Source organism: Carettochelys insculpta, chromosome 12, assembly GCF_033958435.1.
Source record: "Carettochelys insculpta isolate YL-2023 chromosome 12, ASM3395843v1, whole genome shotgun sequence".
Classification (NCBI taxonomy): domain Eukaryota; kingdom Metazoa; phylum Chordata; order Testudines; family Carettochelyidae; genus Carettochelys; species Carettochelys insculpta.
This window is the reverse complement of record NC_134148.1, coordinates 2,616,451-2,632,437: the sequence shown is the minus strand read 5'-3', so window position 1 is coordinate 2,632,437 and position 15,987 is coordinate 2,616,451. Positions and strand designations below refer to the sequence as shown.

The window sequence follows — 15,987 nt, the reverse complement described above, 5'->3', positions numbered from 1 at the left end:
AGGCTAGCCTGACCCTCCCGCACAGGGCTCCAGGGCTGTGGCAGAGGTGCCAGAACGCCCGTGTTCCTGCTCCTGACTCTGACTCGACGAGAGGCAGGCGAGAGCCGTCCCATAGGGGAGAGCAGCACAGCCCAGGGATGGGGCCGTGCCAAGCGGAACACCTGCCGTCCTTCCGCAACAGCGTCGCGTGCTGACTCTCTGCTGATCTCTCCCCTCACCGCAGGGGGCGGGCGCCTGCTGGGTTCAGGCACGGGCCTTCTCCACTGCAATGCGGACCTCTGCCTGGGACCTGGACTGAGCCCTCATCATCTCCCACAGGCCACGGAAGGACTGTAACAGCAACGACTTGCACTTGCTGTTGACTGGCAGGACCGGACCCATGAGCCCTGGGGGAAAGCGGGGCAGCAAATACCACCAGCTCCCCTGCCGCGGTCTCTGTGCCCGGCTGCAGGCTTACAGCACGATGAAGACTTTCAGGAGCTGATAATCAGACGGCCTCAGCTCGGTTACATAGTTGGGTTCCTCCTCCAGCTCCTCCTCCGTGTGTATGGCACTTTCTGCGAGAAAAGCAGGGAGAGGCCTAAGGAAGCTGACAGGCCGGTGGGCGTTCTGGCTTACGGGCCCATCCTGGTTCTCCCAACCAGCTTGGCAGGCTCCAACAGCCAGAGAGCCCTGCTACGCCCGGTCCAACGGCCTGTTCGCGCCGACGCTGCCCCAGGGAGAGCCATGTCCAACCCCCCACCCTTTCACTGAGTTTGTACGTCACCCCCAGCCGACTAGGAACCTCTGCGATGCTCACCCCACCCCGCGAGCAGAGGGCTGCCCCGCTCAGCTGCGCTCTCCCCTCCACCAGAAAGAGAACACTTCTGAACTGAGTGTTTTAACCCTCTGCTGCCCTGTGCAGCACGCAGACACCTTCCCAAAGGCAAGGCCTACTGAGGATCCCGGCAGGGAAGGGCATGAACCTGGCAAGGCTGCCGGGGCAGCCGGAGACGTCCCGATGCGCTGCAGGAGGGGTTGGCCAAACCCCCCTCCAACGAAGGCAGCCCTGGGCTCTGCCATGGACTCCCAACAGGGCAACCCCGTCAGAGCACCACTCCTAGACGTGCCCATTGTGCCCGAGGCCCAGGGTCTCTCCTCTGCCCAGAGCCGGAGCTGAGGAACCCGCAGCCAGCGGTGCTCTTCCTGCATCAGACGTGCACTGGGCAGAAGCTGCACCCAGACAGGAGTCTCCCGTCCCAAGGAGGCGGCCGTTGCACAGTCCACTGCAGGGGTGCGCTGGGGAAGGCTGCCTCCTCGAGGGGGAGAGCCCGCGCCCTGCCAGGGACACACCTTGGCAGCCAGTGAATAGTTACCGTCCATGGAGCCACAGAACCGCTCTGACCTACGCACGCCCTTGGCATACGCTGCCCTGGAGCTCCCAGGGGAGCAGCCCTCCATGGGATCCCAGAGGATAGGAGGGACCAGCTGAGCACTAGCTCGGACCTCCACGCCCACCCCCCTCACCTGACGCCAGGGGCTCCTCAGAATTCAAAGAGCTCTCCTTGGTGCTGAGGCTGCTGATGGACGCTCGGTGGATGCACTGGTAGTCTGCGTCTGGGAGAGAGAGGGAGAGGGCCGCCGGGGTAACCTTCCTCCACTTCACCTCCGGGACGATCACCTCCTGGGGAAGCCACTGACCGTTAGCAGCAGAGCACGCAGGCCAAGGGGGAGCGAGAACTGACCGAGCGCCTGGGCTGGCTGTTGCGCTAGGAAGTGCAGGGCTACGCTGGGTGTTGGCATGGTCATGCCGCAGGGCTGGGTGTGGCAGAGCTCTGGCAGGGTTCTTCTGTCAGGGCATCTTCACATCACCACAGCCAGTCTTGCTCCCAGCCCTGGTCCCAACAACCTCCCTGGGTCCCCCCGCCCAATTCCAGCCAGGAGCATTTCCGAGGCATCTCTTGGATGGCAAAGCCTTCGCCAGCTGCATTCCCCGGGGGAGCCCAACAGCATCTCAGCCCTGCCAGCTTCTGTGTCCCTGGGCAGCCAAACGACGATTCTGCCCTTCCCAGCTAGTTCACACGCCTGCGAAGCTGCTTGCACCTCAAGAGCCAGGCCCCACGCAGCCCCAGGCCCACGTGAGCAACGAGCCGCTCTGGTCAACCACTGCTGTAGGGTTGCCGGTGTTTGGGGAGGGGCCACTCACACATGCCCCTTTCCATCACCTTAAAAAGCTCAGCAACTGACTGGATTCGTGCCCCTGGCAGAGCCTCTGCTGAAGACCCCCCCGGAGAGGCTTCCCCGCGGGGAGAACGTGACGTGCCCCGTCCTTTGGAGCTCAACTCGCCCGCCCGCCCCATGTCAGACTTGCTAGGGTGACACCCCTGAGCAACGCGATCATGGGGAGCAGCAGGGCCAGACGGTGCCCTGCTCCCAGCACATCTCAGTCGCTTCCTTGAGGAATGCCACCTCGCCAAGCCCTGCGGTGCAGCTGTCGGCTCCGCTCAGGCATTGGCGTCTCCGGATGTGCATGATCCCCTGGGGTCCCACGTGGAGGCAGGCGTGTAACCCACGCACCTGCCGGGGGCGGCGTCTGTCCCACATAGGGGCACTCAGACCACTTACAGAGGAGAGTGAGTCTCCCCTCCAGCCTTACGGGAGAGCAGTGGCTTTTAGCTCACGCTGCAGAGACGCCTGCGGTCCCAGGTTCGAGTTGGCCTGTGGGGGGTTACATTAGGAACAAGCCACCCGCCGGGTGCTGGGAGGGAGCTACTGGGCTTTCCTCTCGCCTCCCAGGAGCCCTGGCCCCGACAGCTGCCAGGACGGATTCCTCATGCTCAGCAGCACTAGATGACTTGAACCCACAGCCGGCTGCTAACAATACGCGCCCCATCCCCAGACTCGGGCGAGAGGTCACCAGCTTCTTCCCACTGGCGCCTCAACCCCCAGCCATCCTGGGGCGCCACTGGACGTGCGGCTTCAAAGCAGCTGGGATTTGTGCCCTGGGAATCCCAGCCCAGGAGCAAAGCAGCACTGAGGCAGCCAAGCTGCGCGGCAAACCCCAAGCCTGCACTTGCTCTTCTGGCTCCAGGCAGCGGCACACAGACTGTTAAGGGTTCCAGCTCCAAGCAGGAGCAATCCCTACCTCACCACCCATAATCTCACCTCTCCCACACACACTTATCTGCAGCCCAGAGCAGCGGCCCTTTGGCAAGGCCTGGCTGCCGGCAGTTCTGAGCACTTCCTGGCCAAACAGCCAACAGATGATAACCGGTGACTTGGCAAAAGCAGAAAATTACTGCCCATGATACGGTAACTATCGGTGCCGCAGTAAACCCAGTGTCAGCACGGCAAGAGGCCTATTCATCACCGAAAGGGGCTCTGCAGCCTGGCACAGGACCATGGGACCCAGCCACAGACCACCCGGAGAGGTGAGCAGGCCTGGCAACAATTAGTCCAAGGCTTGCTCATGTGGACGGAGACACCAGCTGGACCCTCTCAACCAGATGCCTCCCTGGCATCCAGCTGAGCAAACCAACCCCCGAACCAGACGGCCTTTCCCAAGGGATCCTGAGCCCCTGCCCAGCGCACCAGGGCCCCTGACCCTGCCACAGCCAGGCGCCCGAGCCGCAAGACCTCCGTCTACAGGGACCAGCACGGAAAAGCGAAGCGGACGTGGCTGATCCAGCATGGGCCCGTGATCTGGAGCAGCCAGGGCCCTCATTCTGGACCAGATATCTCACCAGACCACTGCGTGGGCGGGCGGGCGGGAGATGACCACTTACCCATCCCCATCACTAGAGAGGCCTCGCAGCAGGATGGGGAGCTGGAGGGCTTTGGAAGGTGCCAGCGTTCAGCAAAGGGGCCCTGTTGGCTCGAGCAGTCTGACTGCTCCTAACCCTGGGGCAGCAGTCCCTCCCTGGCGCACAAGGACAGGTCCTTCCGCAAGTGCCTCACTTCGCAGCTGTGGTTTCCGATGGCCACACAGCCTCATGCAGCAGCAGCAGCTACGGACAAGGACTTCTGTGCAGCTCAGCACAACAGAGGGGCAGCTTCTCTGGGGCACACGGCTCCCAGGCGGCCACCAGCTTCAGAATCACTCAGCTCACTGCGAGAGAAGCCCAGTGATCGGAAAACCCAACAGTTCCTAGCTGTTGTCCGAGGCCCAGTTAACCCTTTCTGGAGAGCGCCTTTGTCTGCACTGACTCACGTACTGACTCGCCCACCGTTCTAATCAACCACCTAACACCCGGACAGCCGGGGGTGGTGCCCACAGCTCACACTCGCACTGCCGTAGCCCTCGCACACAGGGCCCCAGGTCAAGCTCACATGCATGTGCTCTTTGGGCTTCCTGGAACGCTTCTGGGCGCTAACCACCACCCCTGCACTCTGCCGTCCCTCACCACGGCTGCACGGAAAGGCTGAGACAGCTCAGCAAGAAGGCGCCTGACCGGCGTGGTTGTCGTATAAAAAAAACCTCAGGAAACATCTTTGCACGGTTTTTCTACACAAGACATTTGCTGTTCCACCAGCCCCGAGGGGCTGTTCCCACAGAGCCTGCAGTGCTTCCGGCCACACGGCTGCCACGAGGACCTCACGCTGGGGGAAGCCCCCTTACCTGCCCTACAGACACAGCTGCGTGGAAACTTTTTCAAAACTGCCCCACCCATCAGAAAGTGATTAATTTGGAGACAAGGAAATTCCACAGGAAAAAAATATGAGTTCCAACTAAGTCTTGGCTGGCAGGGGACAGTCCAGGTCAGAGACACACTCCTGCCCCTCCCAGAATAGCCAATAGCCAGTGGTCCGGCACTCACATCCCCGTTCATTGCCCTGGCCGCTGGGCTCTGATGGGGCGCCACTCCCCCCTTCATGCATTCAACGGAAAATGTGAAATCCCAGGTTGGTTTCAGCGTGGAATGAAATCAAATTTTGAAGCTACAACACATGGCACAAACTAGAAGTCTCATTTCCCAGCCAACCCCTTTGCAGATGCTTTGCGCTGTCTCGGGGGCTGGGATGTCCGTGCAGAGTTATTTCTGCTGCAAGCCCGAGAAGTTGATCTGAGCACCTGCTCAGTCAGTGACACAGGAACTTTCAGAAGAGAAGTTTTTAATTTATTGGGATTTTTGATCAGTTAATCACATTCCCGGCATGTTCTGCATGCTTATGACTGAGGTGGCTTTATTGGATTGTAAGATCTCTCTCCTCTAAACAGGAATGAAGAAGCTGTTTGAATGTCAAGCAGATTTTATTTCTCTAAGCCTGAGCTGGACATTGATGCTGGAACTGAAGGCTCACACTCAACTCAAGGTTTTCTAAATGACCCTGTTTTCATTCTCTCTCCCCCTCTCACGCACACACACAGGGTCCCCCCACTAATATCCATTTCTGTTAAGTCAGGCTGGATTCTGGCAAAAGACCCTGCAGGACATGGTTTTAAAAAAAGGAGCATAACTGTGACTTTCCCACACACACTGACGTTGCACTTCCTTGTGGCCATGGGAAGAAGCAGGCAGAGGACCCGGTGTTACCCACACCCCAGCGCTGCTTTTGGCAGAGGCAAAGCATGTGAGAATGTTTTTAAATTTGCTAGCGCTTCAAACAGCTGTTTTCCAGCATCACCAGCAGAAGCATTTCCCCAGGGGAGTTCTGGGAGAGCTCCTGTTAGAGGCTCCTCGGGGGCAAACATGGCTCTTACCAGGGATACAGAATCAGGCTCCTCTGTGAATTCTTTCAAACTCAAACTCTTCTTACTTGAAACCTGGAAGAGAGGGAGGAGTGGCTGTTACTGACCCATGGCCAGCGGATCACCACTGGAAGCAGTTACTTTGGGCACCAAATTGGAGCGTCCGGACTAGCACGCTCTCCGGGCCCTCTCTCCCCAGCTCAATATTACTGGACCGCTGGGTTCTGAGCTGCTGCTGAACCTGGTAAAAGCATCACCTGCATCCCCACCTGCATCCCCTTCGCAGGGCAACTTCCACACAGGTGGCAGCGTACGCACCATTGTTCTTGTTTCCAGGATTAAACAAAGCCAGCATAGAATCACAGAACAGCAGAATTGGCCGAGATTCCCAAGAGGTCAGAGTCCAGTTCCCTGCCCTCACAGCAGGACCAAGCACCGTCTTGACCATCCCTGGTAGATGTCCATCTAACCTGCTCTCAAGTATCTCCAGTGACGCAGACTCCACAACCTCCCTAGGCAGCATCATATGGGCACAACAGTCTGGGCTTAGGGAGACCCCTTTGGAGCTCTCAGCATTGAGCCCCATCTCTCCAGACCTAGCACCAGGCTTTGGGTAAATCATTTCCCCTCCATGCCTCAGTTTCTCCTCCCTGTAAAATGCTGGGAACACCAGCCAAGGGGGAAGAAAGAACTCCTGAGGCAGAGCTACTGGCTTCCACCTAACCTGGCTGACAGGATGAGTCAGCAGGACCCTGCATGCCTATGAAGGCTCTCAGCTCGTCCTGTTACATGCCAGAGGTGTTTCTCTGGCCTAAGGATACCTCTGAATTCTACCACAGCCCCACAGCCCCAGAGGCCTCAAAAGAAAGGTGTCAGAAATAAGGGGGCTCTTCAGAGCCACTTTATGCTCACCACCAGGTGAAAGGCCTTTGTTTTTTAATTTCCCTTGGATCTAATCTGTGTTGCTGTTTTCATATCCGTATTTAAACCCCTTGAAGAGAGACGGTAAGAACACAGATACGGCAGAGCCGGTGTATTTCTGGAGAGGTTATAAATAATGCACATGCGCACTGCTACATGCGAAGAACTCCCCTCGGATTTAGCTTCATTTATCAGTGACCTAGAAACGGCTGCCCCTGGCTGGCAGCACAGCGCAGAGACATCCAGGCCCCTCTTTGATGAGACATGGGAATTAGGTACCAATTGTGCCCTGGGCGAAGCCAAGAGAAACAGGCTTTGTCCCAGTGTTATGTTGTTAACGGCCAGGGGGACTTTCCCTATCATAGGCCTCCCTCTTCACCTCCAGGCAGATCAGGGACGGGCTGGCGTGTGGGGGTCTGCGGGAGCAGAGGGCTTGGACTGCTCGGGCCAAGGGCATGCGTTCAAGGCTCATCCAGGAAGAGGTCGGCCCTTGCTTCAAGAAGTGTCGAAACCCGAAGTGGGAGTGGCTCAAAGCCCAGGCAGTCTGGTGAGCGCTTAGCACCGGGGGGCAGACGAGGCGGGGAGGTAAGGCCTGGTGGCAGGCAGAGCAGCTGGCCAGATACACATGGCTGTCCTTCCCTCCCAGCCCCCAAGTCTCAGCAAGAGATCACCTCCCCCACCCCCACCATTTCTCTGTCACCCCGGGGCCCCACGGCTGTCTCCACTGACGCACGCTGGGGCAGTGTAACGGCACACTCAGCATGGGTGATGGAACTCCACAGCACTAGCGTGTGCGCAAAGGCTCTCACGAGCACTGCGCTGGAGGAGGCAGATCACACACACCGCTCTTCCCCTATGCGAGGCGCGTGGAACTTGCCGTCTTCAAAGCACTTTAGGAAGTTGGCCCCCACAGGGCGCTGGGGACGGGGGGCCTGGAGAGAGGGAAGAGCCATCGCTTGCCCAAGCTCACGTGCACGTGAGCAATCACCGAGAGAAGGGTGGGCCTGTTGCCTGCCTGCAACAGCTATTCTGAGCTGCCACCGATTCACGTGGGATCCTTGGGCAAGTCCCTTAACCTCCCACCCCTCCAGGGACTCTGGCTGAGTGAGCTCCCAGGGGCACCGATGCCCTGGGGCCTTCCTGAAGGGAGCTACCTGTGGGGTGTGGTGCTGATCAAATGGAAGATTTTGCTTAGAGGAAGCAAACTGGAACCCCCCGCCCGTGCCGTATCTAGGACTCTGCCGCCCCAGAGGACAGTGCCAGAGAACACTGGGGAGGTTCAGGGAGCGGACTAGTGGCTAGGGAGGGGGATGGGGCAGGGGGTCAGGGTGCAGACTCTGCTCTGCACTTACACCCCTGTCTCCCTTCCAGCCACCTCCGTGTGCTGCCCCTGCTACTCCCACAGGCTGCGGTTTCCTGCCAACGGGAGCTGTGGGGCGCTGCTTGGGGTGGGGGTGGGGTACCTTCTAGCTGCCCAGGAGCTGGGGGACGTGCTGCTGCTCCTGTTTGCCGTGTGGGATAGGGCAGCCCCACTCCGAGCAGCCGACAGGGCAGATGCAGCCCGTGGGCTGTAGTTTGTCTCCCCACCCCAGCCCCTCAACCTAAGGCCTCTGCCTCCGTCAGGGACAAACCGCTGTCCCCAGCAGGTAGCTGCGACGGACTCACTGCTCCACTCTCTGGGCTAATCCAGGCCCTGTTAGCAACGGGCCCGTGGGACTACAAGCACGCAGCTGCTCTGCCCCCCAGCAGTGGCAGGTGCAGACCACCCTGCCCGCCTGTCGCCACTGGGCGGGGGAGTCACAGACCAGCCATCAAACGACGCCAGGCAATGCTGAGACACGAGGCTGTCACACTTCATCCACCTCCGGCCGTCCTGCAGCAGCATCCAGGGACCCTCCGCCCTGCCGCTGTCCAAGCCCGGCTATTTCGGGGCACACGCCTCGGCCTCAGACCCCTCCTGCAAGCCGGCAGAAGCTCCTGCTTTGAGACGGGGCGGAAGGTACCTACCTGCAGATGCGTGCAGACTCTCCTCAGCACGTCATACACGCTGTCCCGAGAGATCAGCGACACAAAGATGTACTGAAAACAAACACACAGAGAAGCAGCAGTGAGAGGCCGGCTGTATTCACCCAGGCCAATGGCCAGGAGGCACAGGGCTCCCTCTCTGCCAGGCTGCTCAGAGGTCAAAGCAAGGAACACCAGGACCCACCAAGAGGCCACTCCCAAAGGGGAAGCAAAGAAATTCAGCACTGGCCAAAGCTGAGAGGGAACAGCCAGCATGGATTTGTAAAGGACAAATCACATCAAACCAACCCGATCGCTTTCTTTTATAGGATAACAAGCCTTGTGGATAAGGGAGAGGTGGTGGATGGAGTATACTTAGACTTTAGTAAGGCATCTGATACGGTCTTGCACGATCTTATCAATAAACTAAGCAAATACAACTTAGATGCGGCCACTATAAGGTGGCTGCAAAACTTTCTGGATAACCGATCTTGGAGAGTAGTTATTAATGGTTCTCAGTCCTGCTGGAAAGGCATAACAAGTGGGGTTCCGCAGGGGTCTGTTGTGGGACCAGTTCTGTTCAATATATTCAATGATTTCGATATTGGCATAGAAAGTACGCTTATTAAGTTTGCAGATGATACCAAGCTGGGAGGGGTTGCAACTGCTTTGGAGGATAGGGTCAGCATTCAAAATGATCTGGACAAATTGGTAAACAGGATGAAGTTTAATAAGGACAAATGCAAAGTGCTCCACTTAGGAAGGAACAATCAGTGTCACACATACAGAATGGGAAAGGACTGCCCAGGAATGAGTACAGCAGAAAGGGATCTAGGGGTTGTAGTGGACCACAAGCTAAATATGAGTCAACAGTGTGATGCTGTTGCAAAAAAAGCAAACACGATTCTAGGCTGCATTAACAGGTGTGTTGTGAACAAGACACGAGAAGTCATTCTCCCGCTCTACTCTGCGCTGGTTAGGCCCCAGTTCTGGGCACCACAATTCAAGAGAGATGTAGAGAAATTAGAGACGGTCCAGAAAAGAGCAACGAGAATGATTAAAGGTCTAGAGAACATGACCTTTGAAGAAGGGCTGAAAGAATTGGGCTTGTTTAGTTTGGAAAAGAGAAGATTGAGGGGGGACATGATAGCTGTTTTCAAGTGTCTAAAAGGGTGTCATAAGGAGGGAGAAAATTTGTTCTTCTTGGCCTCTGAGGATAGAACAAGAGGCAATGGACTTAAACTGCAGCAGGGGAGGTTTAGGTTGGACATTAGGAAAAAGTTCATAACTAACTGTCAGGGTGGTCAAACAGTGGAATAAATTGCCAAGGGAGGTTGTAGAATCTCCATCGCTGGAGATGTTTAAGAGCAGGTTAGATAAATGTCTATCAGGGATGGTTTAGACAGTACTTGGTCCTGCCATTGGGGCAGGGGACTGGACTCAATGGCCTCTCGAGGTCCCTTCCAGCCCCGGTATTCTATGATTCTAATCCTCCTCCTGCTCACACCAGGGGCAGCTTTCTCCCCACCTTCCGGGGGCAGCAGCTAGGCCAGCACTGGGGAAAGCCACCTTTCAGGTCACTACCAAAGCACATTTAAGGCTTAAGACCAAGAGGGCTTTGCTTCTACCTAGAGAGCACGCACTCCACTTGGACAGGCTCCAGAGAGCGTGTCTTCAGCAAGCACGGAAATGCAGTCACCTCTGGGGAGGAACAGGGGATCACCAGCAACCCTGCTCATTAAGCACAGAACTGGAAGGAACCTCCAGAGGTTAGTCCAGTCCCCTGCAGGGGCAAGCACCATCTAGATCCTCCCTGACAAGTATTTATCTAACCTGCTCTTAAACCTCCAATGATGGAGATTCCACAGCCTCCCTAGCAATGTATTCCAGAGCTTAACCCCCCTGACAGTCAGGAACGCCCCACCTAAACCTCTCTGGCTGAAACATGGGCCCACTGCTGCATGTCCTGTCACCAGAGGCCAAGCAGAACAGTTTTTTCTTCCTTTCTCCTTTTAACCTCTTCTGCCCGCCCCACTCCCCAAGTCTTCTCTTCCTGGGACTAAACAACCCCAACAAGACATCATCTTTTCTAGACCTTCCATCATTTCCCTCACTTTTCTCTAGACTTCCACCACACTTGTCCTGAAATGCGGTGCCCAGACCTGGACACAATACCCCACATCAGCGCAGAGCAGAGGAGGTTTGCTTCTTTTGTCTTGCTCATAACACTCCTGCTGATACAGCTCAGAATCACGTTTGCTTTCGCGCACCAGTGTCCCACTGTTGACTCATAATTAGGTTGGGGGCCGCTTTGAGCTGGAGATCCCTTCCAGCAGTACTCCTTGCTAGGCAGCCGCTTCCCATCCTGCATGCGCCTGTTCCTTCCTAAGTGAAGTAATTTGCATTTGCCCTGAATAGAGCCCAGGGAAGGAACCAAAGAATGGTGGGGGCGGAGTGGTGGATAGCCAGGGCAGAAGAGCTGGGCTCCAGCCAGGACGCAGGGGCTGGCCTCTGATTCAAGCAGAATGAGATAATTAGCGAGAACTGTCAGAATCTTGGTGCAGAGTTTTTCCCCGCAGGCAGACGCCGCCAGCATCACAAGGTCCCAGCGCTGTGGTAGCCACTACCTCGCTACCGACCCCCGTATGGGAAGCGTGCCGGGTACCCCCCTCTGCCTCCTACCAGGGGGCTGCCTGCTTGGGATCTGCATGGCTCCCCTCTGGGCGAGGAGCCCTGTTGCTGGGACCCAGCAGTGCAGGGGAGTCGGCAGGAGCCCGTTAGAGAGCAGGGCTCTCACCACCTTTGCTCGACTGCCCAGCAGAACAGCGCCCGGCCGGGGAAAAGCTTTCGGGGCACGTCCATAATCAGCAGGAAAACAAGGATGGTTTTCCTCCCGAGCGCCTGGCTTAAAGGCTTTGGTCTCCCTCTGGTGAAGATGCTGCTGCCAAGTGGGGATTTCCCACCGAGGAGCTGCTCCCAGGCAGCTCAGCTTTGCTCTCATGTCCGTGCCAGGAGGGGCTACAGGAGGGTGGCTGTCCCCACAAGCCCCTTCCAGCCTCTGAGTTTTGCTCGGGGTGGTGGTAACGTTCCTCTCGCAGCGTCTGCTCTGGAGGTGCCCTCCTCTGCTCTCCCCGGCCCTTGCAGAAGTAGCGACTCGGAACTTGAAGCCGTTCTATGCCTCAGCCCCCGGGCCTCTCCCAGCTGCTCTGCGACACAAGGGCACCCGCCGGCGGCATCGGGGCTCTTGTTCAGGGGAGCAGCAGCTGAGTTGGAGCAGCCTCAGAGAGTTCTGCTCCCCAGGGTGGACTGGGGGGGGCAGGACAGTCACACGCCTCTAGCTGCGATTGTTTGTGGGGGCTGCGATCACAAGGCTGATAGAGGAGACGCGACAGTGTGAAACCAGCGACAGAGAGAGGGGCGTTTACCACTGTGGGGCGCCCACAGCTCAGCAGAAGCAGCACCGTGGTTCAGAGGCCTTCCCGAGCACCCCTCCCCAGAGCACCATTGCAAACACCCCAGCATCTCAGGTCTTCCCATCTAAACAATGCGGAAAAGATGAACCCTGACAGCAAAGCGTTCTGCTCAGCCCCACGACCGCTCGTTTCCTTCCATTCAGGCGCTCAAGTGAACGACCGGCGACAGTCACAATTCCCAGCCCCAGCTGCACTCGGCTGGGCCTGGGCTCCTGGGTTGGAAGCCTGGGGGAGGAGCAAGCCAGAGCAGCAGTGTTACAAACGCCCAGCCTGGGGCCAGCTCAGAGGAGACATCCTACCAAGGGCCTCACCATCTGCACTCTGGGCCCTTTGCAGGGGACACATTGGCCAGAACTGCCCAGAGCTCTCTGAATACAAGCCACTTGGAATACACCTGGGCACCTCCCACCTCCGGGGCGCTGGGTTATCGGGGGTAGCTGGAAGCCCACTCAAGGGAGCCAGGTTCAGCTGGGTTCATCTCGCCCACAAAAGCCAATTCCCAGGCGGGGTGACCTGAAAGCAAGGACACTCCCGGCTCCACCCCTGACCCGGGTCCTTTCCTAGTCCCAACGTGCCAGAGCCATGCTGCCTCCACATCCCACCCCAGAAGTGGCCGCACCCCATTTCAGCCCATGCTTCAGGCCTGACACACGCCAATTCCCATTGCCTGCAATGGGCATTTCCCTGGGCCCAGGTTTGCTAAGCATTTGGGGATGGTCTAAACAGAGAGATGCCGTGTGCACGTGAGGTTCCCAGACGAGGTGCCAGGGCGTCCCAGCCAGTGGCACAGAGCAGGGCCGGCAGTCGTGCTCTGTCACATCATGGGGTAGCAAGAGAGTAGCTTAGGGGCCTCTGGCAGATCAGGCCCAGACGCGAGGCCACAACACAGCAGTTACCTTCCGGCTGGCACTGGTGGTGATCGCCAGCCCATTGGGCAGCAGCCGAGCCGTTTTGTGCTTTTTTATCAGCTGAACGGAGACCACCGGGATCACCACCTGAAATGCAAAACACACCCAGGTAAAGGCACCCGTGTTACAGCCGAGGGCGTGACGGCAACAAGCCCCGGAGGAGCTGGTATGTCTGTCCCCCAGGCAGAGACGGGAGCATCTGCAGTCACAGACCACAGCACGGGGCCAGGCAGGGCACATTTATGCTGCAATAAAAAGACCTGCCAGGGGCAAGGGTCTCGGAGCCTGGAGTGCTACACTGCCGTGTTAAAGCCTGAGTCAGCCCGAGACTCGGTCCCGCATGGGATGGGCAACCTGACCACCTGCGTTTCCTAACTTCTGATGGCTTTCCAGCCTAGCTCGGCGTGGAATTCCTCTGGAAGTGCACTGCTCCTTTCTCCATCCCAGGGGAGTCTTTCTGCATCCTGGAGAGGACAATAACCTGGGTAGCTGTCATTGGCCTAGGACCATTTACTGAGCAACATAACCTCGGTTTGCAAAGGTTTGGCATTTCCAGTACAATTAGCACAGAAAGAGGCCATTGTCCAAGGCTAACAGAGCAGATCTCTGCCTAGGGACTTAGATAAGAGCCTCCCATTCAAGGGCACAGTTAAAAATAAACTAGGATGCAGTTTCCTAGCAGGACAACTTCACTGAAGCTTGCTGGGAACTGACTCACATTCCTTTGGTCAGAGGGTTGTTTAACCAGGGATCTCCGCTGGGCACGGCTTTAAAAGAGCTACCCGCCAGCTCCAGCAATAACAGGCAAATGTCCAATCGCAGGGGGACTTAGCCACGGAGGCTCGTTACCTAATACATAAAGTGTCAGTCTGAAAGGTGCTGCAGAACTGCTGGGTTTTTCAGAGGCTCAAGCAGAGGAAGGTTCAGAATCTTCTGATCCCCATAGTCTGAGCCTCTAAAAATACTTATAGGGTGGAATTCAAACCCAGACCCAAGCAACCAGCACCGTTTCCATGAAGGAGCTGGGAGGTCACTAGCTATCCAGACGGCTTCCCAGCAGCATGTGAAAATCCTCCACCCATCTTGGGAGGCACGGATGTGGGTCCTACTGCACCATTCAGCGGCTTCGGGCCAGAGGGCAAGCGTATCCCCGAGGAGAGGAGCTGGTAAAGGAGCCCTTGGCGGGGCCCAGGGCTTGGCAATCGGATGCCGGCCTCAGCCAAAGGAGGCAGGGCGCCCGCATGGCCGTACCTTGATGTCCTTCCCGAAGAGGTTGGCGTAGAAGCAGAGCCAGTTGGGGGAGATGTACAGCCGGCCCTGGATGAGGATGTCTCTCTGGAGCGCACAGGAGCAGACTGAAACATGCACACACAGATTGCTAGAGGAGAGGGGGACCCAGGGATCTCGGCCCCAGCCCCAGAGACCACGGGGTTCACGTCACTGTGCCCGGCACGCCAGCAGGTCGCCAGCCACCTGCTCTGAGATGTTGCTAGGGACGGCGGCCTGGGACGTTCTCCCCCTTTGCTCGGTGTGGGGACGTCAGAGGCCTGTGAAAGCAAGAAACCAACCCCGCTGTGCAAGAACTCTGCTCTGCCAACTCGAGCCCCCGGCGCAAGGTGCACAGACTCCTGCCGTGCTCTGGCCACAATGATCAAGGTCCTTGGGGGCCCAGCATGGGGCCGGGACACAGGCTGGGTCTGCAGCATGGAAATCAGTCTTCATCCAGCATGCTCTTCGGGGGGCCTCTGCCTCGTGCCACCCCCTCAGCCTCTGGGCATCGCAGAGCGGGAGGGCAGCTCTGGGCGGCGGGTATTGTAGGCAGGGGAAGCTGCGTGCCCCCAAACAGCCTGCTGCCCTGCAGGGCCTCGCCAGCACTGGGTCAAACGGCCTGCCAGCTGCCCACAGCACCAGACGCGGGGTGGTGACTGTGCCACCCAGGGGCCGTGGCTGCAGAGCACCAGGGCTGGGGTTGTAAGGCGGCGGGGGGGGGGGGGGAGAAGGGGCGTGGCCTCATGCACAAGGGGAGGGGCTGGGGCTAGGTTACCTGCCTTCCACAGCTGCTCTGCCACCAGCGCAGCCCTGGGGTCCTGCCCCAAAAGCCTGGCTCTCTCCTTGCTCCCAGCAGACGACCACCACTCACCTTTCAAGACGCTCTCCTCCATGGGGATGTCCTTAAACAGCTTGTGGTACTGAGAGTTGTATTTGTTGGGGGTCTGGAAGTTAGAGAGAGAGTCAGGTGGTCAGAGCCGTTGCAGGGGGCCCAGGTGACACACAGCCATCCAGAAGCAGCATGTAACAGAAGTCCAGCTTCCCTGGCTCCCCTCGAACGGGACCCGCTCCGCAGCCCCCTGCAGCAGCAGCCTGGGGCCCGGCTGCTAGAGGAGAAGAGCTGGGAGAGGTACAGGGTCTATGACACAGTGGGGCAGCTCTGATCCAGCCAGCAGAGAGCAGCAGAGCACACTGACCCTAGCCCGGGGCGGGAGATCATTGCAATGGGGGCCCCGGGCTGCACTCTTCTATGGAAGGGGTGCAGCGGCTGGGACGGAGGCTGGGTGCAGAAGGAAGGCCAGGGTAGGAGACGGAGGGGGTGTGGGGACTGAGGGCACCTTTGCATGCTGACCCTCCCCCAGCCCCACCACCACAGCTCCCATTGGCCAGTTTCAAGCCATGACTCTAAGAGAATTAACCCTTTCCCGTGGAACGTGGCAGTGAGCTGCCCAATCTCCCCCGGGGCAGACGCTGAGCAGGGCATAGGCTGGTGCCTCTCTCAGGACCCCGTGGCAATGGAACTGGAGCGGGAAGGCAGCGGCGAAGGGAGAACAGTGCCGGCACGTCTCCGGTGGCTCGGCCAGCCCCATTGGCACCCGGCTCTCCAGCTGCGCTTTCCAGAGCTCACAGCTCTCGAGCGCCTGAACGGGTGTTACAAGGAGGAAGGAAAAAAAATCCTTTCCTTGGCCTCTGAGGACAGGCCAAGGCGCAACGGGCTCAAACTGCAGCCAGGGCGCGCTAGGTT

The 15,987-nt window shown here is 58.2% G+C and overlaps 1 protein-coding gene across 2 annotated transcripts in view; it reads right to left on the bottom strand.

The window, feature by feature from the left end:
• Positions 1-15,987, bottom strand: part of GRAMD2A (GRAM domain containing 2A) — a 48,998-nt gene that overhangs the window by 5,531 nt on the left and 27,480 nt on the right. For both annotated transcript variants that reach the window (XM_075006619.1, XM_075006617.1), the window contains exons 4-10: positions 15,115-15,187; positions 14,226-14,329; positions 12,963-13,061; positions 8,597-8,668; positions 5,681-5,743; positions 1,507-1,663; positions 458-557 (exon numbers count right to left, since the gene is read on the bottom strand). In XM_075006619.1, coding sequence (XP_074862720.1) covers positions 458-557; positions 1,507-1,663; positions 5,681-5,743; positions 8,597-8,668; positions 12,963-13,061; positions 14,226-14,329; positions 15,115-15,187 — 668 coding nt within the window. The remainder of the gene's footprint in view (positions 1-457; positions 558-1,506; positions 1,664-5,680; positions 5,744-8,596; positions 8,669-12,962; positions 13,062-14,225; positions 14,330-15,114; positions 15,188-15,987) is intronic.